General features: G+C 40.9%; 1 protein-coding gene across 5 annotated transcripts in view; it reads right to left on the minus strand.

The window, feature by feature from the left end:
• The window catches only part of slc25a21 (solute carrier family 25 member 21), a 565,742-nt gene that overhangs the window by 437,620 nt on the left and 104,189 nt on the right, over window positions 1-23,933 (minus strand). The window contains exon 1 of one of the 5 annotated variants that reach the window (XM_072568918.1): window positions 10,169-10,193. The exons of the other annotated variants lie outside the window; for them this stretch is intronic. Coding sequence (XP_072425019.1) covers window positions 10,169-10,178 — 10 coding nt within the window. The 5' untranslated portion in view covers window positions 10,179-10,193. Of the gene's footprint in view, window positions 1-10,168; window positions 10,194-23,933 lie in introns of those variants that run through there. 5 annotated transcript variants of the gene reach the window in all.

The raw sequence follows: 23,933 nt of genomic DNA on the forward strand, positions 1-23,933 counted from the left end.
TGTAAGTATCCTTGTTGTCCAGATGTTTCAGGGATGAGTGTAGGGCCAGGGATATAGTGTCTGCTGTGGACCTGTTGTGCCAGGAAGTGAATTGCAAGGGACCAAGACAATCTGGGAGGCTGGATATGAGCCATGACCAACCTCGCAAAGCACTTCATTATTATGAATGTCAGAGCCATCAGCGGTAGTCATTGAGGCATGTTGCATGATTTTTATTTTGGAACTGGGATGATAGTGGTCTTCGTGAAATAGGTGTGGACTTCAGATCGTTATAAGGAGAGGTTGAAGATGTCTGCAAATACTCCCGCTAGCTGGTTCACAGGAGCTGAGTGCATGGCTGGGACTCCACTTGGAAAGGTCATTTTCTGCAGGTTCACTCTTAAGAAGGCTGATCTAATGTCTGCAGCGGTGACAGAGTTCAGGTACATTGAAGACTGATGGAACAGGTGATATTGTTTCTCTGCCCTTCTGTTCTATGCAAGCATAGAATGCATCGAGTTCATCAGTTAGGCATAAACTGTTGTCCGCAATTCTGTTCAACTTCGCTTTGTAGCCCATTATGTCGTGTAACAGGCACAAACAGCGGGTGTTCCTGTGCTGCACTTCTACATTCTACATACAGCATTTTCAACTCACTAACAAATTTAATCAATGCAGTTTTCTAAACCAAATGTGATACTATTCCTTTTACAGGCAATGATCATGAGGTGTTTATGTATATTAAAATTAGGGATTCAACTTTGATGCAAAACTAGACATACAACAGAGGACAACATGGAAAGATGGGAAACAGATGTTACATTTAATTATTCATCTTGGTAATAACATCTTATGCAGACTGGGGCAAACAAATAATATTATTATTTGTTTAAGAAATTAAGAGAGCAACTATTAACTATTGGCCTATTTCTGGAACAACATTGCAATGTTCTGCAAGTTACAGAAAAAAATCTATTACTTATCTTTCAGTTCTGACAAAAGAGCATTGATCTGAAATGTCGTTTCCTTCTCCACAGATGTTGCCAGACCTGAGTATTTCTAGTATTTTCTGTTTTTATTCCAGATTGAGCATCTGCAATTGTTTTGCTTTTGTATAACTTCTCCCTCACCAGTAACTTTGATCTCAGAGCTAATTTTATGCCAGAATTCATCCTTCTGAACATTAGTGGGATTGGTGGCCAGACGATCAATTCTCCACAATATTATGATTTGTGCAGGACCACAAGAATTTGTACTGCACTATTAGCCATTACTTACTGAAACCAGACTAACGAAACATGCATTATGTTGGGACGCTTCTCCCCAATGGCATACAGTAGCAGTTATTGTTCTTTTTCTTGTCAGCTGCATTCCATGCCTTTGTGGCTAAGAGTGGTCATAGAATTTCTGGAGGGCTAGAATAAACAGGACAAGCTGATGATATCTGTGTTTTGTTTTTTGCTTTCACTTTTTTCTAATAGAATAGATAATTAGCAGTCTAATGCCCAGACTGGCAGGAACCAATGGAACTTGCCAACCAACACAAGGGTATTACATAATCAACAATCCTAGGTCAGAAACCTGTCTTGATTGCACTAAAAATATTGCCAACATCCTGTTGACTTAAAATACCTGTCTCATTTAACTGTTGGGTCAAAATTATCAAATGCAAATAAACAAATTTGCTTTCTGTAGAATTTTAGGGCAAGTTTAAGTATGATTTGGAGGTGCCAGTGTTGGACTGGGGTGTACAAAGTTAAAAATCACACATTAGGTCATAGGACAACAGGTTTATTAGGAACACTAGCTTTTGGAGCGCTGTGCCTTCATCAGGTGATTGTAGAGTACATGATCATAAGACACAGAATTTACAGCATAAGTTTACACTACAAACTTACGCTATAAATTCTGTGCCTTACGATCTTGTACTCCACAACCACTTGTTGAAGGTGCAACACTCCGAAAGCTAGCGCTTCTAAATAAACCTGTTGGACTATAACCTGCTGTTGCGTGATTTTAAGTTGAAATAGAATTTCGAAACAAAATCAAGTTGAATGAAAGTTCCTTTCCCATTGCATTGTAGACAGGTAGTCAATTTCAAATGCAATTTTTAGGTCAATGGATCGAGGGAGGATCATTCGAGTGGGGGAGCATGTTAAGGAAGAGGAGGCAGGAAATGAAATAGAGTGAAAAGGAACACGGAGGGAAAAAAATGAGGTAATGAAAGAGAAGGTAAGAAGAGAGAGAAAACAGTGAGAGGCTAAGACAAAAGGGGGGAGAGAGAGGAGGACAAAACAAAATGAGAAATGGTAAATAACAGAGTGAAGAGGAAAGATAAGGGAGTACAGTGACAGAGAAGAGGGGTGTGGGATGAAGAGATTAGACTGTTGGGTAGGGGTAGGTGGGATAAAAACATGGAAATAATGAAGAGAAAAAATAGGTAGGGCAAAGGAGAAGAGGAAGGGTGGATGTAAGAGGAAAGAAAAATAGAATATACAGCAAAATGCACAAACATGACAGAATAACTCTAATATTTCTATTCACCTCCACCTTTTTGCATCATCCTTCATCTATATCTATTATCCTACCCTCTTGCCCTCACTCGTCCATCCTCTAACACTTGACTTGCTCTCAAAGTTAAAATTCTACCCAATATTTAGTGAATGACCCATTGGGGATGGGTAAGGAGGTGGGAAACTGTTCTGATGAATGTCTGCCAGGTAAGAGGAGATGGTTGGAGCAGGGGTGGTGTTGAATTGCAGCTCTATGTTCCAAATTTGTACAATGGGTGTCTGAGGTCAGTTTGGTGTCAACGTTTTTGGTTCCTGTTTGCATCCATTAATATTATTTACATTTTATTAATTGACTGGCTAAAAAACAAAATGACATGTTTGACAGCCACGAAAGTCAACTCCTTTACAGTCTTTATCACTTGAGCTGGGATTCAAAGGTGTAACTATCCTATTGTTTGTGCAAGTATTTTTAACCATGTCGTTACTGGCATCAATTATGAATTTATTTAGTAGTTAGTATACATGCTACTTCAATAAGTTATTGATTTTTGTTTCTAAGTGGTTAAAATGAATTTAAGTTTTATTTGGGAATTTCTTGATACAACATTATTTCAATGGAGGAGGATTATAATTGGCACATCGGTATTCCTGAAGGATGGCTCCAAGAATCCAGTGGCTGGTCACCTAAGTCTGAATATTCAGATCTGAGTCATAGAGGTTCTGACTCAGATCAAATAAAACAAATATTATCCAGTTTAAACTCAAGGGATTTTTTGGACCAAGTTCTAGGACAGGAGCCTTCCCAACCAAAACAATCTAGTCTGGCAGTAGCAGAAACTACACACCATTTTACCCACAGTATCTGCTGCATTTCATGGTTTACCAAGGTCCTAACATCACGTTGACAACTACAAAACAAAGTTTACTGCTTAAAGTATGTTAGGTATTATGGTGCGAGGTGTTTGGGATAAGAAGGGTTCCAGGTGGCTGTGTCAGGCAAGGTGCCAGTTGGATAGGGGGTGTAGTGTGTAAGTAGGCAGAGGGTGTAAGCATCAGGTAGGTGATACAGACATCTTGGTAACTAAGTATGAGAAGACGTGGGCTAGTCATGTTGGTGAGGTAGATGTGCAGTGTTGGAACAGGTCTGGTCTGGGGGTGCATGGGAATGTGGGGTTTGGGTGGAGATGTTGGTAAGGGAAAAATTTGTTCTGGAGGAAGTACGGAGTGGACAATTGGTTGGAGAGGAGTCAGCACATGGGGTAAAGGGGTTTTGTGTGAGAATTGCACAAGTCATTGGAAGGGGAGGTCAGGGGGTCGGCAGAGGGTGGTTCGGTAGTGAGTGAAGAGGAGGATGAGATATCAGCTCTAAAGCTGGCCAAAAAAGTTAAATCAGGTTTTAGTGCCTCTCCCTTTTCCTAAGTAAGTGGAAATCCTCTGAAAAAATTCAATTCTAACTGAGAGACGGGATTTTTTTTTTAAAAGAGTTCCAGACACTAGACACCTGTCCATTAGATGCTTCAACTTCCTGGGCAATTCCCATGAAGTCAGCTGCAATGCAACTTCTACATCACCCTGACACACCGGTATACAGTCTTTGCTGAAGCTTCCATCTGAAGATCTGGCCATACTTTTTTTTAAAACACAAAGGTCTCATTCCGTTTAATGGGTTATGTAAAATTATACTCACACCACCACTTACAGGTTCAATGCTACTGCAATGTTGAGATCACTTATAAACGTGTTTCCAAAATATATTTCACTGAACACCCCCACAGAAACAGTATTTAAACAATACACGAAGTACACAAGTTATGAAAAATGTTTGAAAAAAATGGAAGGTTGGTGGGAAGTATACACTCATGGAGAAGTATTTTGCAAAATTTCTTAAGCTGGATGGAGATGTAATAAACATATAAAAGGTCTTAGAATAGAGTTCCCTTAAAAAAGCACTGTAAGAAATTGATTTGAGGAACATTTTAAGATATAAACTCTTTCAGAAAATAAACTAGTCAATATTGAAATCCAAAGTCATGTCCTTTCAAGTATCATTGTTCAACGACAGTGCTTCCAAGAAAAGGAGGCAGAAATTGACAGCATAAGTTGACAGGTGTGAACAGTGAAAATTCGAGCAGTGCATAATCAGTTAAAATAGTCTGTGAAATTGAGATGGTTTATTAAAACTGAACAGGGGTTCAAATAAAGTTCAAAAACTCAGGCATTTTTGCTTTAATTTATTGAAAATAATTAGGCCTCCTCAAAGTTAAATTTGCAAAGAGACAAGAATTGATAAGGGTAGAGTGGTGTATGTGATATATATGGACTTCAATAAAGCATTCAACAAGGTTCCTCATGGTAAACTGATTAACAAAATTAGATCACATGAAATGCAGGGAGAACTAGCCACTTGGATATAGAACTGGCTCGAAGGTAGAAGACAGAAGTTGGTGGTGGAGAGTTGCCTTTCAGCATCGAGGCTTGTGACCAGTGGTGTGCCACAAGGATTGGTGCAGGGTTTACTGAATTTTGTCATTTATATGTTTGCAGATGACACCAAAATTGGAGATGTAGTGGACAGCAAAGAATATTACCTCAGAGTACAACAGGATCTTGATCAGATGGGCCAAGGAGTGTCAGATTAAGTTAAACCTAGATAAATGAGAGGTGCTGCATTTTGGAAAGGCAAATCAGGGCAGGACTTCTGCATTTAATGAAAAGGTACTGGGGAGTGTTACTGAACAAAGAGACCTTGGAGTGCATGTTTACAGTTCCTTAAAAGTGGAGTTTATAGGTAGATAGGATAGCGAAAAAGGCAGTAGAAAGTGAGGACTGCAAATGCTAGAGATCAGAATCTAGAGTTTGGTGCTGGAAAAGCACAGCAGGTCAGGCAGCATTTGAGAAGCAGGAGAATTGATGTTTCGGACATAAGCCCTACATCAGGAGAAGGCTGATGAAGGGTTTGTGCCTGAAACGTCGATTCTCTTGCTCCTCGGATGCAGCCTGACCAGCTTTGCTTTTCCAGCACCACACTCTCAATAGTGAAGGAGACGTTTGCTTGCCTTTATCAGTCAGAGCATTGAGTATAGGAGCTGGGAGGTCATGCTGCAGCTGCACAGGACATTATTTAGGCCACTTTTGGAATACTGTGTACAATGCTGGTCTCCTTCCTATTGGAAGGATTTTGTGAAACTTGAAAGGTTTCAGAAAAGATATAGAAAGATGTTGCCATGGTTGAAGGGTTTGAGCTATAGGGAGAGGCTGAACAGGCTGGGGCTGTTTTCCCTGGTGCATCAGAGGCTGAGGAGTGACCTGATAGTTTAAAAACCATGAGGGGAATGGATAGTGTAAATAAAAAAAGGTCTTTTCCCTGGGGTGGGGGAGTCCAGAACTAGAGGATACAGGTTTAGGGTGAGAAGAGAAAGATTCCGTGCTGTACATTTCTGTAAGTCTATGAACTGACTGAATCAATGTTAAATTCCTTATGGTATCCATTCAGCTGAATACTTGATTTGCGTTATGTTCTTATTTGCCATTAGTCAATTGTATATTTTTTTTATTTCATGAAACCTTTACTAGTGTAGAAATGAATGAGGTTACATGAAGTGGAACAGTGCAAGTACTCAGTTTAACATACTTCCTTAATGCAGACAAAAGCTAAGTTCTTTAAGCTCACTTACATATCTGTTCATTCTGTAAGTTAAACAAGGGATGATAAAATTTCTGAACAGATACTATCAACAAAATAAACAAGGTACTTTGAATTACATCAAAGCTTATTTATAATGTGTTTAGCAAACTGCAGTGGAAACAGGAAAATAATGCCTGATTTTCTAAACTGTTCAACATCTGCTTTTACTTAATGTCAATTTTTGATAACATTGAGAAGCTTCCAAACATTTTTGTGGAAAAATTCTATATACTTTCCCCATAGTTTAACGTCTCAAAAATTATTTGTACAAACATTTTATACACTTGATGTAGACCATTCAACATTTATGATCTAATGATAATTCTACCAGATACTGGATATTTGACAAAATACTGTGCTGAATTCTAAACAGTCTAAATCAAGACTTAAGAACACACAATTAGTACAATCATTAGCATCTGAAATTTTTGCTTAATATAAAAGCTGAAAATGGCTCAGTATATTGATGATTATTCAATCTCAAAAGTCACCTAAAGCCTTTAAGCTAACTGGCCATATGCTGACACTCATCCATCAAATCTCAAGTCCACTAATAAATGCCAATTATGGGTCAAATATTCACAAACGTGGATAGCATAAACCATAGGATCATTTCCTTCCATGGAAATTACTGATCAGTGAAACACCCAGGCAGTGTAAACTGCACAGACTGCCCTACAGCAAACATGCTGCTCCTTCCCGGTTGTTAACGAGCAGCATTTTACCCTCCTCCATTGGTGCTGAAGGGAACTGCAGAGTGGCTGTGTTTGGGTTCATCCATATTTTCCCTTATTTCTGTGCAGTTAAAAAAACTTTGGGAACTTGTCATTTAGCCTTAACAAAAATGAAACTCTTCAGCAGACTTTCATTTTGCTTCAGAAGAGAAGCTCGCATTTCACCTCACCATTTCAATTTAAAATCATGTTGTTTCTTTTCATTTTCCAGAAGCACATAAATGTATTCCAGATTCTCTTTAGTGTACAGTTAATTCATATTTTTTTTAAATTTTGGATATTCTCGTGGAATTTTTTGAAAAGACTCTCAAAATAGTAGCGATACGATATGCCCAGTTCAGAGGCATTTTAGCTTCTGAATCATTGCACAAACTAGTGATTTCAGCATTTTACAACAAATTAAGTACAAAACATATAGAAATGGTATAATCCTGTTTGTTGTCCTACCCAATTTGTCATATTGTAACATCTTCCAACAGACAGACTGCCCATGTTACAGTAATTTATTTCCGTCCTGCCCAAAATTATGATGAATGGTCAGAACTCAATTCAATTATTTAAAAAGTGCAAAGAAACACTAAAACAATAAAACTGGCAATGTGAACTGCATTCTTAGGAACAATTTAAGCTAATTAGCATCAAATTCTCCCCCCATTCATCATACTCCTTAAGAAATATAAACAAACTGTCAGGTCTAACGTAACAAACAGATCACTGAGCTACTTAGCACAAATTATTCTTACATGAAAGCTCCTTCTCAGGCAATATTCTCCTCAAGGGCATTTGGGGAACTGAACTATTAAAATTGAAGACATATGTTTCAGTCAAACTCAACTCACAGATTATAATGATCACTGTTGTGACAGTTTTCAGCCACCATGTATGATGTTAGAAACGCTGCATAAATGGATTGGATAACCCACTTTAGAATATCCTTAACAAAAATGTCAATAAACTTTGCATACTAATAACCATGAACAAAAACATTCAACCCCCAAAGACAGGCTGATAAATCGCATGACATAAATTTCAAAACAATGAAAACTAACTTCTATTGAAAAGGTTAATGCAATATACTTCTAAAATATATGACAAATTTTGTGATTGAGTCACTAATTTAGATATATTTCAATAGGTAGCTCTTGGTCAACAATAATTAATTCATCTCACAAAATCATGCTACGTCATCATTTTCTCGGATACACCAAAATTATCTTCAGGGATTTATAAAAAATTCTACAGAGATAAATTTATGCATGATTGCTGTATGTGAGCTTACATTAAATTCGTGAATTAATTGGTTCATGATCCACAGCAGACTGGATTAAAAACTAAACTGATTGAGACATAAGTTTGAGCTAAGAAGTATTTTTATTTGAAAACTAAAGCACAAGAATGATGATTAAATATTAAACATACAGTCTGATATGCAATTCACCCTTATACTTTCTGAACTAAAAGAAGCTCATCATTTTTTCCCCGAAATTAAGCTATACATTTACTTACTTAACCAGAGTAACCTAGCTTTGAATATATAGCTGACATGGAACTTCTAAACCAGAAAGGTTTGCAACTCTTAAGTACCCAAACACTGTTACCCACTCACCCCAGCCTCTTCCTCAAAAAGAGATTGAGATGGAGATTGAGATTATCTCTGCCCACTGAGCTGTCAGAGGGCTCCAAACAATCAAGGGAAATAGCTTAATTCCAAAGGACTTAAGTTACTTGAAACGTCCACTGGAGTGTGCCAATCCCTTGTCATTACTCTGGGAAAACTCTTATTTTGTCTATCAAAGGTTTTTGCTAATTTTCCATCACAGTTACAGAATCTGATTGGGGAACCCCAAGGAAACAACATAATCTAAGTTCTGAAATTAATATTGACAGCTGCGAGAATCAGATTTTTATGAGTTGTTTGGAAAGTACAGTCCATAAGAAGTACAAGAAATATAGATGGAAACAATATGCTTCAATGTGATAGAAAAGCTTAACACATGTATTTGTGTTAAAATATTGTATATGTAACAATGGTTGACACAAGCAATTGTTACGCTTCTCGACAATATTTTTACATATAAATATACAATACACATTCATTTTTTATGTATCATGCACATTCAAAAAAAGCAAACTTTGAAAGAAAAATACATTTCTTGCTCCAGCTGAAACCAAATATGCCAAGCCTTAATACTGCTTGCTTATTGACTGACAAATAGCTGACTCCAATTCACACCATGTCAATTCAGTTTAGTGATGGCTGCAGCTTCAGTCAATTATGGGAACTGATTAGTCTTACCTTACCGAGTGAACTTACTGATGCCAGTCTGATACGCACGGCATGGTCAAAGGAAAGGAGAATTGGATGGAGATGGGCAGATTTCATCAAGCTTGCATAGGTGTGATGAGCCACATTTTCACCCTGGCAGTCATCAATTCCCACAAGTCATGCACCTATAGTTCAGTTTCTGACTAGCCCTCATGCTGCTGTGAGTTTACAACCTCCATTAAAATAAATGGATTAACTCAAGAATCAGGAAAGTTGAGCATTTTGGAGAAAAAAAAATCCAACATTCTGGGATTTAACAACAGCAAGAAATTTGACATTCATTCTGCATGGGGAATGTTCAATTAATGATATAAACTGGAAGCTACAAATGTATTCTTTGTCAGAAATTAGATTTTTTACATGAAATTAACAAAAGAGCTGGTATTTCTTCTAAAGAGGATTTTCAGATCCAGTGATAAATATCATTGTTTGGGAAGAACAGAGCAATTATTGTGTAGCTGTGTGCAGCATTTATTACAACTCACCAGCTGCCTTTGCTCTTACCTTTGAAGGACATTTTTTATAAAAAGGGCTTAATTAAAATGAGTTCAACCAAGATATCAGATAGTCATAATCAATCCGAACACATCAGAGCAGCAACAAAAATATATTTGAATATGAACACCGATGTTACTTTCCAAACACTAATATATGACATCATTGTTAACAAAACACACATTTAGGGTTTGTCATAAGCTATTTTTTCCATGAATCTTTTAAGATTTAGGATTCCTTGGCCCATTTATTAACTAAATCTACGTGTCTTGAGGGGATGGTAGTAAGCTTCCTGCTTTACCACTGTAGTGCATTCTGTGCTCACAGAAAGTTGAAAGATTAATATTGAACTGGACTCACAAAGTCCAGACCAACTAAGAACAGCAGGTTTTGTTCCCTAAGGGGCATGCGATATTATAAAAAGAAAGCTTCATACCTGATAACATCTCCTATTTTTAGCTCCTTGAAAATTACCATAGTAGCTTTAGAGCTCAAATTGTCTAGATTAAGAGTACAGGTTCAGTGAAGTAACCAAGACATTGCATTAATATATCAAATCAAGTGCACGTACACATGTGTGTATATTTGAGTGTATGTAAATGAGAGAGTGTGCATTTGTACACATGCAAGGAAGAGACTGTGAGTGAGAGAGAGAGAGAGAGAGATGTGAACTGAGAGATTTGACCAGTAAAGGATTTCACAACTTCACTGCCTACATTTAAGGATTACTGCTACTCCATATAAAACAATCTTTGCTCCTTGCTTTTTGTTCTTTTCTATTATTTCAAAGTATGTATTTTTCTCTATAATTTATTTAATACAAATGTCCTAAAATTAATAATCAAAATAATCACAAGAATAACTGCTCATAAAAATTACATTGATTGCATCTCATTTTAAATAAAACATTAAATTTATTCTAAAAATGGATTTTATAGTTTCCTTAATGGAATAAAATTGTAACAAATGGAAACGTTAAAACAGAGTTCACAACAATGAGAGCAAATCTTAGCAGGATTTATACACTTAATGGTAAGGTCTTAGGGAGTGTTGCTGAACAAAGAGACCTTGGAGTGCAGGTTCATAGCTCCTTGAAAGTGGAGTCGCAGGTAGATAGGATAGTGAAGAAGGCGTTTGCTATGCTTTCCTTTATTGGTCAGAGTAGTGAGTACAGGAGTTGGGAGGTCATGTTGCAGCTGTACAGGACATTGGTTAGGCCACTGTTGGAATATTGTGTGCAATTCTGGTCTCCTTCCTATCGGAAAGATGTTGTGAAACTTGAAGTGGTTCAGAAAAGATTTACAAGGATGTTGCCAGAGTTGGAGGATTTGAGCTACAGGGAGAGGCTGAACAGGCTGGGGTTGTTTTCCCTGGAGCGTCAGAGGCTGAGGGGTAACCTTATAGAGGTTTACAAAATTATGAGGGGCATGGATAGGATAAATAGACAAAGTCTTTTCCCTGAGGTCGGGGAGTCAAAAACGAGAGGGCATAGGTTTAGGGTGAGAGGGGAAAGATATGAAAGAGACCTAAGGGGCAACTTTTTCACGCAGAGGGTGGTACGTGTATGGAATGAGCTGTCAGAGGAAGTGGTGGAGGCTGGTATAATTGCAACATTTAAAATGCATTTGGATGGGTATATGAATAGGAAGGGTTTGGAGGGATATGGGCCGGGTGCTGGGTTGGGTTAGATTGGGTTAAGATATCTGGTCGGCATGGACAGGTTGGACTGAAGGGTCTGTTTTCATGCTGTACATCTCTATGACTCTAAGTTGCTGGAAAATTATAGGACAAGCCAAACAGAGAACAGCCAGGGAATTCCTAGAGGCATGGCACTCATCCACAGATTCAAATCAATAAGCACATCGACCTGGACCCAATATACCGGCCACTGCAGTGGACAGCTGGAACTGACAACCGGAAGCGGCAGGTACAAATCACTATAAATGCCGGAGGAAACATCACAGAAGCGCTTCACAGGAGGCTCCCAAGTACTGACGATGTCACCTAGACAGGGGACGAAACATCTGCAACACAAATTCCCAGCTCGGCGAACAGAACCACAACAACGAACACCCAAGCTACAAATCTTCTCCAAAACTTTGCTGGAAAATCTCAATGGGTCTGGCAGCATCTATGATAATGTTTCAAGTCTTGTAACTTCCCCAGACTGATAGTATGCATGAAAATGTTGCATGAAAATAGCGTGGGAGTAGGGGGTATGGAATAAGTGAGAGCTGAAGATAGAGCCTAAAGAAACAGAAGAATAATTGGACAGGCAAAGGAGTGGATAACAATCCCGTAGGAAAATGAATAGCTACTAATGGAGACTATTAGAGACTATTACATAGGAACCTCAATTATCCGAATACTAATTATCCGAAAATCGGATTATACAAAGGAGATCTCGAGGTCCCGATGGAAACATTACATTAAGGACGTATTTCCAACAGTGATCGCGTCTTTTGATTACAGTGATTAAGCAGGCACCGTCGCCAAATGACTGAGTGCCCGCCCTCCCTCTCTCCCCACACTTTCCCTGGAGTTCTACACAGGGGTGAACCTAAACCTTCCTTCCCCACATAATCTCTCCAACATTGTCCTGTACAAGGCAAAGGTGGAAACTGTCAAAAAGTTATAGTAAAAAGTTGTGTGTGTGGCTGTGGCTGCATATGTGTGTGTGTGCGCGCGTTATTTGGAGACTTACCCCACAAAGGCAAGTGCAGCAGTCTTGTTATTGGTGTCCAGTTCGGCTGCCCCGGAGAGGTGGTCAGTGTTGGACAGGGTTTGGGGCTGGGGGAGGTTTCGGGGACGGGAGGTGGTGCTGCACAGGGTGGGGGGGGGTGGTGTTGGGGGTAGGGGGAGGTGTTGCACAGGGTGGTGGGGTGGAGGGGAGGTGTTGCATGATGTTGGGGGCTAGGGGACGGTGTTGGGGGCGGGGAGAGGTGTTGGGGGCAGGGTCTCATGCACTGTGCACTGCAGCAGTCTCCTGAACGAGGAGCAGACTTTACAAACTCCGAGCGCCAAAGGAAAGGCATTTAATTGATTATCTAAATGAAATAGTGTCTGTCCATCACTTTTGGATAATCGAGGTTACCCTGTAATGGGTTTTGTGTAAGAGCAAAACACCTGATAACAAGCCCTGATGAGTGGGGGTTGGGAATTGCAGAATTACTTACATTTTACTTTGCTCAAAAACTGCATGAATCCACGTAAGATTCTGCAAATCCATTTCTTAGGTTAGAATCACTCCGACCATTGTGGCACAGACAGTCTCACACAGGGCAGCTCACACCTTCAATGCATTATCTGGGCCGACATGACACCAATTGTTACAGTTCACTTGAGAAGGTAACTTTTATATGTTCTGCGATTTACATATGAAAGAACTGAAACCAACATGTTCATTTTAAAAGATGAGAGAATTAACAAAAATGCCAGGTCTTTTTCAATATATAATTCAGTTACATCACACTGTAAACTTTTGCTATAAATTCTGTGTCTTATAATCTTATGCTTCACAACCACCTGATGAAGGAGCAGCGCTTCAAAAGCTTGAGCTTCCAAATAAACTTGTACTATAACCTGATATTGTGTGATTTTTAACTCAGTTCCAAGCAAATGAATGGCATGTCTGACTCCCAGACTAGTGGTGAGACCTTGAGACTCATCCACAACTGGTAGCCTCCCGCTCTGAGCTGTTCCCTCATAAGTCTGATTCTTCGTGCACATTCTGTGCTACCTACAAAAAGCAGGACACCTCCAATCGATCTAATTCCTGCCCCATTAGTAGAGACCCAATTCTTGGGAAATTGCCATCCAACAGCGGTATCTCAAGCAACTTTTAGTCAAAAAAAACCTGCTCAGTTTGGCTTTGGCTTTGTCGGGATAACCTGGCTTCATATCTGAATAGCGTATTTTCAAAACAGGTGAATTCCATTGGTGAAAGTACAATGATTTCCCTTGATACAAAAGCAACATTTGATGGAGAATGTTAACAAGGTGTAAAATTGAAACAAACGGGAATTGAAGGAATATTCTCTACTGGCTGAAGTACTACCTGGCACAAAATTGTTACTGCAGTAATTATATCATTTCAGATGGTATGTCAATGAGGTTGCCTACATCATTAAGTTAGAAGTGATGATACTTGCTCAAGAAGGCCTGAAGAAGGGCTTATGCCCGAAACGTCGATTCTCCTGTTCCTTGGATGCTGCCTGACTTGCTGCACTTTTCCAGCAACACATTTTCAGCTCTGATCTCCAGCATCTGCTGTCCTCACTTTCTCCTCAATTTTATATAATGCTTGTTTCCATCACAACTCCCCAGAAAGTGAAGCAGCCCTTGTTCACAGCAAGATCATTCAAATCCAACAGCAACAAGATCATTCAAATTTCAACTGTTGTTAAATGGTAAAAGACAGTTAAGACTCTCAAGTATCAGCTAATGACTGATTCCAAGAAAGGTTTTATCCTTGACAGTTAAAAGCATTATCATTATTAAATTTCCCATCATTAATATCTTGAGGCTCAGTGAATAGAAACCTAAAGCAGTCACATAAATATCACTGCGACAAGAGCAGGTGAGATGCTTTGCATTCTGCATTAAGTAACTGAACACTCTTAGTTGCTTTAATGTGTCGAACACCAAGGAGAAGTTCAACAAGGTTTACGACACAGTGACCCACTTGATGAACACTTCATTCACCATTTCAAACAGTTACTCCTTCTCCAACCAGCACATCATAGCTGCAGTTTTTCTCATTTACTTGCATCGCACCAAGCACGGTGGCACAGTGGTTAGCACTGCTGCCTCACAGCGCCTGAGACCCGGGTTCAATTCCCGCCTCAGGCGACTGACTGTGTGGAGTTTGCACGTTCTCCCCGTGTCTGCGTGGGTTTCCTCCGGGTGCTCCGGTTTCCTCCCACAGTCCAAAGATGTGCCAGCCAGGTGAATTGGCCATGCTAAATTGCCCGTAGTGTTAGGTAAGGGGTAGATGTAGGGGTATGGGTGGGTTACGCTTCAGCGGGGCGGTGTGGTCTTGTTGGGCCGAAGGGCCTGTTTCCACACTGTAAGTAATCTAATCTAATCTAACAAGCTAAGGCTTTCCTCACAACACCTGCAAATGCACAACTGTTATCTTCTCAAAGCGCAGGGAGACACCACCAAAATCAAGCTTCCCTCTAAGCTACACACCTTTTTTGACTTGAAAATACATTGCAATTTTTTGCCATTGCTGAATCAAAATCATGCATATGCCTACCTTAATATGAAATAGGCTTAACTTGACCACACAGGTGCAGCAGTTAAAAGGTAATTAATAGGTGAAAGGTAACCTATAGAGGTAATTTATGATGGGCAACAAAGACAATGCCAATCTGGACAACAATGCTCATTCCATGAATTAATACATAGAAAAATACAAATACTTGCTTCTTCTTTATTGTGGCCCAGCACCTCCTTTAACTCCTTTAGTGTCTGTGTTGTCAAAATGTTTATTTGACATCGGATACTGATGCACAATAGATTGCTCCAACTAATAAATTATGAAAAAATTCTGAAGCCATTCAGCACTCATCAATAACTTGGAAGCATATTCCAAATTCCATACTATTCAATTATTCTAACACTCTCCTGTGGCCCTTGTAAATTTCAGCTTCACAAAAACTCTGCTGCCTCTATCCTATCCCATTTCATATTCCACTCATCTTACCCTTGTCTCCTTGAACCTAAAACAAGTACAGCAACTTCTCATAAAGGCCACAGAGATGCATAATAGGACCATTATTAAATAGAATTTGACAGCAAGCCATTGAAGGAGACATTGTCCAAAACTTAGTCAAAGATGTAGATTTTAAGCAGCATTTTAGAGTGGCAGAAAGTGATAGGGAGTGTTGGATACTGTCTTTTTCTACTTCGAATAACCATTCAGCAAAAGATAAAAATTTGAGAATTTTTATTAAGAAGCAGTGATAGTTACATTCTGGTTGCTGAGAATTAGCATGTAATTGCGTCGATTCTAAGTTCAGCTTACATTTTAAACATTAAGACACTGATAGGTTTATCGAATTACATTTCATTTTGTATATGCTTAGATAAGTTGTTTAACACTCTGTTCGTCACATAAACCTATCAGCAGCAGAAACAAACTTAATTGTTATACAATATTAACTCAATCAGATAAACTGTTTTCTGATATCTTTAACTGTTATACGACATTGGCTCAAATGTACTGTTTTCTTATGTCCTCACAGGAGTCACAGAAGTTTATACAGGGAATTTCAGAAATGGAGCTTGAACTGGATCTGTCAGGTACAGGAATGTACAGGAGCCTACAAATACAAGAGTGAAGAGATCTGTGACTTCTTTGGGCAGAGATTAAAGACATGACTGGGGTGGGGGAGGAGGTGACATCATGGTGGATTTGTAAGGGTGAAAATGTTCACATCAGTCATTGCTGAACTAGGAGCACAAAGATGATAAGTGAAAACGATTTTGCATGAATTGGATTCTAGCCACAGTTGAGCTTGTTTTTGAAGAATTAACTGTAATGAGTCAGATAGAACAGCATTTTAAAAGTTACATCTAACAGAGACAAAAGCAGAGACAAGGGTTTCAGCAACTGATAAAGAGAGGCAGGATTATAGTTGCAATGATGGAAGTAAAACTTTGATGGCATGGATATCAAATCAGAAGCTTATCACATGGTGAAATATGACACCAGAGTTGTGAATAGTCTGGTTCAGTTCCAGACAGTTGACAGGGAGAGGAATGGAGTTGGTGACTGGTAACAGATTTTGATGGACACTGAAGAAAATTGCTTCAATTTCCCAAATGTATAACTGAAGGAAATTTCTTATTATCCAGTAGGATGTTTGACAAAGGATTTGGCAATTTAAAGACAATAAGGGATTAAGGGAAACATTGGTAAGACAATGCTGAGTATTATTTGTGGAAATGTGAACCAAACATTGTGCTTTCAGATGAAATCACTAAGGTTGACGAGAAGCAGGACAGTCTCAGGAATAACTAGAGTTGAAGAGGCTGCAAGTACATTCACTGGTTATGATAAGATTAGAAAAAAAGAAAATCAATTCAGTCTCACCCAGTTGTATTGACAGAAGAAGCATTGGAGATCAGCATTATGGTTAACCATGTCAAAGGATGCAAATATTCAAGAGAAGTGGTAATTTACCATAGGCACTGACACCTCAAGTTCACCTGGACTGTCTCAGACTCCTCCCTCCCCTTCCTAGACTTTTCCATTTCCATCTCTGGCTACCGAATCAACATGGACATTTACTATAAACCGACCGACTCCCACAGCTACCTAGACTACATCTCCTCCCACCCTGCCCCCTGTAAAAACGCCATCCCATATTCCCAATTCCTTAGTCTCCGCCGCATCTGCTCCTAGGAGGACCAGTTCCAAAACCGTACAACCCAGATGGCCTCCTTCTTCAAGGACCGCAATTTCCCCCCAGACGTGGTCGACGATGCCCTCCACCGCATCTCTTCCACTTCCCGCTCCTCCGCCCTTGAGCCCCGCCCCTCCAACCGCCACCAGGACAGAAACCCACTGGTCCTCACCTACCACCCCAACAACCTCCATGTACAGCGTATCATCCGCCGTCATTTCCGCTACCTCCAAACGGACCCCACCACCAGGGATATATTTCCCTCCCCTCCCCTATCAGTGTTCCAAAAAGACCACTCCCTCCGTGACTCCTTCGTCAGGTCCACACCCCCCACCAACCCAACCTCCACTCCCAGCACCTTTCCCTGCAACCGCAAGAAATGCAAAACTTGCGCCCACACCTCCCCCCTTACTTCCCTCCAAGGCCACAAGGGATACTTCCATATCCGCCACAAATTCACCTGCACCTCTACACACATCATCTATTGCATCCGCTGCACCCGATGTGGTCTCCTCTACATTGGGGAGACAGGCCGCCTACTTGCGGAACGTTTCAGTGAACACCTCTGGGACACCCAGACCAACCAACCCAACCACCCCGTGGCTCAACACTTCAACTCCCCCTCCCACTCCACCAAGGACATGCAGGTCCTTGGACTCCTCCATCACCAGACCATAGCAACACGACGGTTGGAGGAAGAGCGCCTCATCTTCCGCCTAGGAACCCTCCAACCACAAGGGATGAACTCAGATTTCTCCAGTTTCCTCATTTCCCCTCCCCCCACCTTGTCTCAGTCAAATCCCTCGAACTCAGCACCGCCTTCCTAACCTGCAATCTTCTTCCTGACCTGTCCGCCCCCACCCCACTCCGGCCTATCACCCCCACCTTGACCTCCTTCCACCTATCGTATTTCCAACGCCCCTCCCCCAAGTCCCTCCTCCCTACCTATTATCTTAGCCTACTGGACACACTTTCCTCATTCCTGAAGAAGGGCTTATGCCCGAAACGTCGATTCTCCTGTTCCTTGGATGCTGCCTGACCTGCTGCGCTTTTCCAGCAACACATTTTCTGCTCTGATCTCCAGCATCTGCAGTCCTCACTTTCTCCTCATAGGCACTGACACACAATGTCATTTGTGAGTCTGCTGCTTGCTGTACCTGGGGTGGAAATCTGACTGGAATGAAAGGAACTTGGAGTTCCAGCTAAGATAAGCATAGATATTGGAGGTAACAACACTTCCTTCAGACTTTGTAAGGGAAAGAGAGACAGGGCAACCATGTGTGCTGTGAAGAGGATTTTTTTTTTAAATGTTGAAAGCATACAGGCAGGAAAGCTGATAAATCTTTGGGGCCTGATAATAGATATCCCAGAAAACTAAAGGAGGTGAACATAGAACAGTGAAAACTGTCAGCTTCCAAAATTCTGTAGATTTTGAAACAGACACAGCAGACTTGAGGGTGGCAAATGTAACACCACTATTAAAAAAGGAGGGGGAAGAAAACAGAATATTACAGAACAGTCAAGACTAGCATCAGTGGTAGGGATATACTAACCTCTTATAAAGAATATGATGGTTAAAACACGACAAAGTAACTGTTTTTGAAGTGAGTCCAAGTCCATAGTTTTACTGAGAACTTTATTTTAGTTAACCACACAACATAAAACTCAAATTGATTTTAAGCTACCCATTCCTTAACCAATTCCCACACAATGAATTCTTAATTAATGTATACAAACCATGCTCCCCCATTTCATTAGGTCTTAGATGTTTCTTCAGACTATATTAAAATGATGACAGATCTACTTTTTAAAATCATTTAAAATAAACAAATATATAATAAAGAATACAAAATGACATTATATTCTGATTTTTTTTCTCTTCTACATTGTGTCTGCAAAAAATTGACTCCTAACTTCCAGTTGCCTGCTACTTCAACACACCACTGTGCTACCTGGCCAACATCTGTCTCTCAGGCTTGCTGCATTGCTCCAGCAAAGATCAACGCAAGTTTGAAGAACAGCATCTCATTTATTGTTTGGAGACCCTACAGCCTGCAGTGCTGTAGTTTGGTAGGGCAAATCAGGGAAGGTCTTATATACTTAATAGTAAGATCCTGGAGAGTGTTTCTGAACAAAAAGACCTTGGAATACAGGTTCATAGTTCATAGGTACACAGGGTAATAAAGAAGGCATTTGGTATTCTTGGCTTTATTAGTCAGTGCATTGATTAGGGGAGTTGGGAGGTCATGTTGCGGCTTTACATGACATTGGTTTGGTCACTTTTGCAATACTGTGTGCAATTCTGGTCTCCCTGCTATAGGAATGATGTTGTGAAACTTAAGGGTTCACAAAAGATTTACAAAGGATGTTGCCAGGGTTGGAGGGTTTGACCTACAGGTTGAATATACTGGAGCTATTTTCCCTGGAGCATCCGAGGCCGAGGGATGACCTTATACAAGTTAAATGAAATCACGATGGACATGGATCGACTGAATTAGCCGAGGTCCTTTCCCTAGGGTAAGGGAGTTCAAAACTACAGGGAGAGAGGAGAGTTTTTTAAAAGGGGCCTAAGTGGCAATTTTATGCAGAGGGTGGTGCAACGCATGGAATGAGCTTCCAGAAGAAGTAGTGGAGGCTGGTACAATAACAACATTTGAAAGGCATCTGGATGGGTATATCAGTGGGAAGGGTTTACAGGGATATGGGCGAAATACTGGCAAATGAAACTAGATTAATTTAGAATATCTGGTCAGCCTGGGCAAGTTGGACCAAAAAGGTCAGTTTCCATATTGTACATCCCTATGACCCTAAATCCACATTTCTGCATATCCTTTACAATCTTTCACTGAAAAGTTCGTTCTATCGCCATCCTCAATGAAAGACCCCCTTATTTTCAAACCAGCACATGGGGAAACATCCTTTCAGCATTCACCATGTCAAGATCCCTCAGGGTTTTATTTGGTTCAACAACATCACCTCATTCTTCTAAACTCCAACAGGTATTGGTCTAACCTGTCCAATGTTTCCTTCTAAGATAACTTTCCCATCCCAAATATCAGTAGAGTGAAGCTTCTCTGAACTGCTTCTTATCTGTATACATCCATTCTTAAATAAGAAACCAAATCACTTCACAGTGTTCCAGTTGTGGCCTCAATTAATGCTTGATCTAATTGTAGCATCACATCTTTATAAGTATATTCAATAAACAATAACATTCCATTTGCCTTCCTCATTATTTCCTATACATGCATACTTTCTTATTGTGCTTCATACACCGGAACATCAAGATCCCTCTTTACCTCAGTCATAGAGATGTACAGCACGGAAACACATCCTTCGGTCCAACTCGTCCAGGCCAACCAGATATCCTAAATTAATCTTGTCCCATTTGCCAGCACTTGGTCAATATCCCTCTGAACCCTGCCTATGCATGTACCCATCCAGATGCCATTTAAATGTTGTCATTGTACCAGCCTCCATCAATTCCTCTGGCAACTCATTCCATACATGCACCACCCTCTGCATGAAAACAATGTCCCTTCGGTCCCTTTTGAATCTTGCCTCTCTCATCTTAAAGCTATGCCCTCTGGCTTTGGACTCCTCCATCCCAGGAAAAAGACCTCGTCTATTTACCCTATCCATGTTCCTCATGATTTTATGAATCTCTATAAGGTCACCGCTCAGCCTTGGACGGTACAGGGAAAACACCCCCAGTGTATTCAGCCTCTCCCTATAGCTCTAATCCTTAGAAGTCTTTTCTGAATCCTCACAAGTTTTAGGGCGGCACGGTGGCACAGTGGTTAGCACTGCTGCCTCACAGCGCCAGAGACTCGGGTCAATTCCCGCCTCAGGCGACTGACTGTGTGGAGTTTGCACGTTCTCCCCGTGTCTGCGTGGGTTTCCTCCGGGTGCTCCGGTTTCCTCCCACAGTCCAAAGATGTGCAGGTCAGGTGAATTAGCTATGCTAAATTGCCCATAGTGTTAGGTTAGGGGTATGGGTGGGTTGCGCTTCGGCGGGGCGGTGTGGACTTGTTGGGCCGAAGGGCCTGTTTCCACACTGTAAGTAATCTAAATCTAATCATCTAATCTTTTACAATATCCTACCTATAGCAGGGAGGCCAGAATTGTGGTCTGTCATGTATGGCCATAACATGATCTCCCAACTCTGATATTCAATGCACTGACCAATAAAGAAAAGCATACCAAAAGCTTTCTTCACTATCGTATCCACCTGTGACTCGACTTTCAAGGAAATATGAAGCTGCACTCCACTTTGTTCAGCAACACTCCCCAGGACCTTACCATTAAGTGTATAAGTCCTGCTCTGATTTGCTTTTCCAAAATGCAGCACCTCGCATTTATCTAAATTAAACTCCATCTGCCATTCCTCAGCCCATTGGGATCTCGATCAGATGGGCCATTGTAATCTGAGGTAACCTTCTTCACTGTCCACTACACTTCCGATGTTGGTGTCACCTGCAAATGTACTAACCATATCTTCTATATTCACAGAGAAATCATTTATATAAATGACAAAAAGCATAGATGCAGTACCAAACCTCATGACACACTGCTGGTCACAAACCATGTAATGTTAAAAGATTAAATGGGAATTTCTCTCTGGACATTAAAGTAATATTAAAAGGTTAAATTGCTCTGACTGAATGTTCTGGAAGTGGGTGGGACGACAGTCAGGCAGGAAAGCAAATGACTCCCACTCCAATTTGACAGTCATTTGCTACTACTTCTACTATTATCGAATTAAACTCTCATTTAATCTCTTCCACAGCATCCCCAGCCAATGAGGTTTACTTGCATGATCATTCCCGATGCGGAGACCTATCACACCTACATTGTTGGAGGAAGGAGCAAAGCCAGAACTCATTAGCAGGGCTACCCCAAAGCTAGGACACATCACACCTACATTGTCTTGGAGAATCCTACCGAGTCAGGAAGTCATCTGCATAACGATTCCCCAGGATTAGGGCAATAGCATTTGCGATCTCCGAGGATGCTCTCATCCTACTATTGTACCTGGGGTAACATGTGGTTTTGGGGTAGGGGAGGAGTGGGCAGAGCATCTGTAAGCATTGCCAACTGACCTGTATAAAGGGGAATATATTTTCTTTGTACGTCGTCTCTCTTCTGACTCAACTTCGCATACCTGCGAAGAGTATCACAGGGGTCACCTGGCTCACACAAGTTTTATTAAACTTTAACTGTTTGCAGAATTTGGTGTGCACAAATTACATCTTGTGTATGAAACCTCCTGAAAAGAGCCTAACATATGGCGGCAGCGGTGGGATTCCAACATACATGGAGCTTCCACGTGGACTGAATAAGTGATCGTCTAAGTGTCGGTTGCGTGAAATGGATGAGCCGACAAGGTAAACTTCACCTTGATCTCTCTCTCTCTATAAATTTAACAGTCAGTCAACGCCTTGTTGAGGAGAGATCCTCCACGCAAAGGTCAGGACGCTGAAGTGGGTGCTGAGGCTGCCAGTACAATTCCATAAAAGTCAGTTAGAGAAAGAAAAAAAATTAATAACATAGACAAGCGTCAGATAAGTCAGGGGCTGGAATCCCTTTGTATTGATTATGCTGAAATGACACCCCAGAACGTGGAACATTTCAGGCATCTCTCAGGATGTTTAAAAAAGAAATTGGGCAATGAAATCTGGTCACAAGGAAGGACATGGGACACTGAGAAATGTTTAAAGGCCGAAGAGGCAATCTGGAAGTGCAATGTGGGCACTCAGCGGAAAACTTTAATAACAACAACGTGGTGAAAAGTGCCAGAGGAATTAAAAGACAAATCTAAACAGAGCAGCTAGGAGAACAACACGCCCCAGACAGGGATTAGATTATGTGATAACGAGGGTAACCCTAAACCTTGGGCAGTGTTGAAGACTCAATGTGAGATCTATGATCTAAATGAGAGAAACCAAGGAAAGCTAAAAGACAGACTGACGAACCAGGGTTAAAATTCCAAACACAGCTACTGGCCGAGTTCAAACAAAAGGTACCTCCAGACATGTCTAGTCTGCCAATGTTGTTCCAAATTGATTACACTAATGAGCAAGAGGAGGATTGGCAAATCCTGGCTAGCGCCCCTCCCCCCACATATCAGCTGCTACACCCTACGACCCCTGCTAGCGCCATGACACCCCAATCTCAATCCACCAGCCTGCGACCACCACCTCCACTGCTACCTGTTTCCCTGTGCTCTATCCCTCGGTCACAGGGAAGTTCCGACCCTCCACGTCCTGACCAGAACCAGGCTCCTGAAAGTTTTGCTGACCCAGTCGCTTTCAGGATGCAATCCAACATTAAAAAAGACAAAGACACACACAGAACAGGACACATCGTCCTTAAACCCAGACACAGACAGCAGTAGCGAGTGTGACGGGCCCCACTAATATGACCCCGAGAGCAATGACTGGACCCGAAAGGTCGCAAATGGAACAGGTAACTCCAGCCCGCCTAACCAAAACAAACAGGCAACACTGCCATAAATGCGAAGAGGCAGTTCCCTACTCGGACAGTCCCTAAGCCAAACCCTGGTGCAGTGGGAGAGGCCACTATACACAGCCTGGAAATCCCATGAGATGTGCTTGATCATGCCCAACCTAAAGATGAATCCAGAGGCTTTCATAGATTATGTTACAGGCACAATTCAAATATATCAAGCCACACCTCAGGACCTCTTCAGTCTGTGCTGCATGGCTTTGACCCCAAGTGAGGGTTCTATTTGGAAAATCTAGTTAGCAGGGTGACAATGGCCTT

The sequence above is a fragment of the Chiloscyllium punctatum genome, chromosome 4 (assembly GCF_047496795.1).
Source record: "Chiloscyllium punctatum isolate Juve2018m chromosome 4, sChiPun1.3, whole genome shotgun sequence".
In the NCBI taxonomy this organism is placed as follows: domain Eukaryota; kingdom Metazoa; phylum Chordata; class Chondrichthyes; order Orectolobiformes; family Hemiscylliidae; genus Chiloscyllium; species Chiloscyllium punctatum.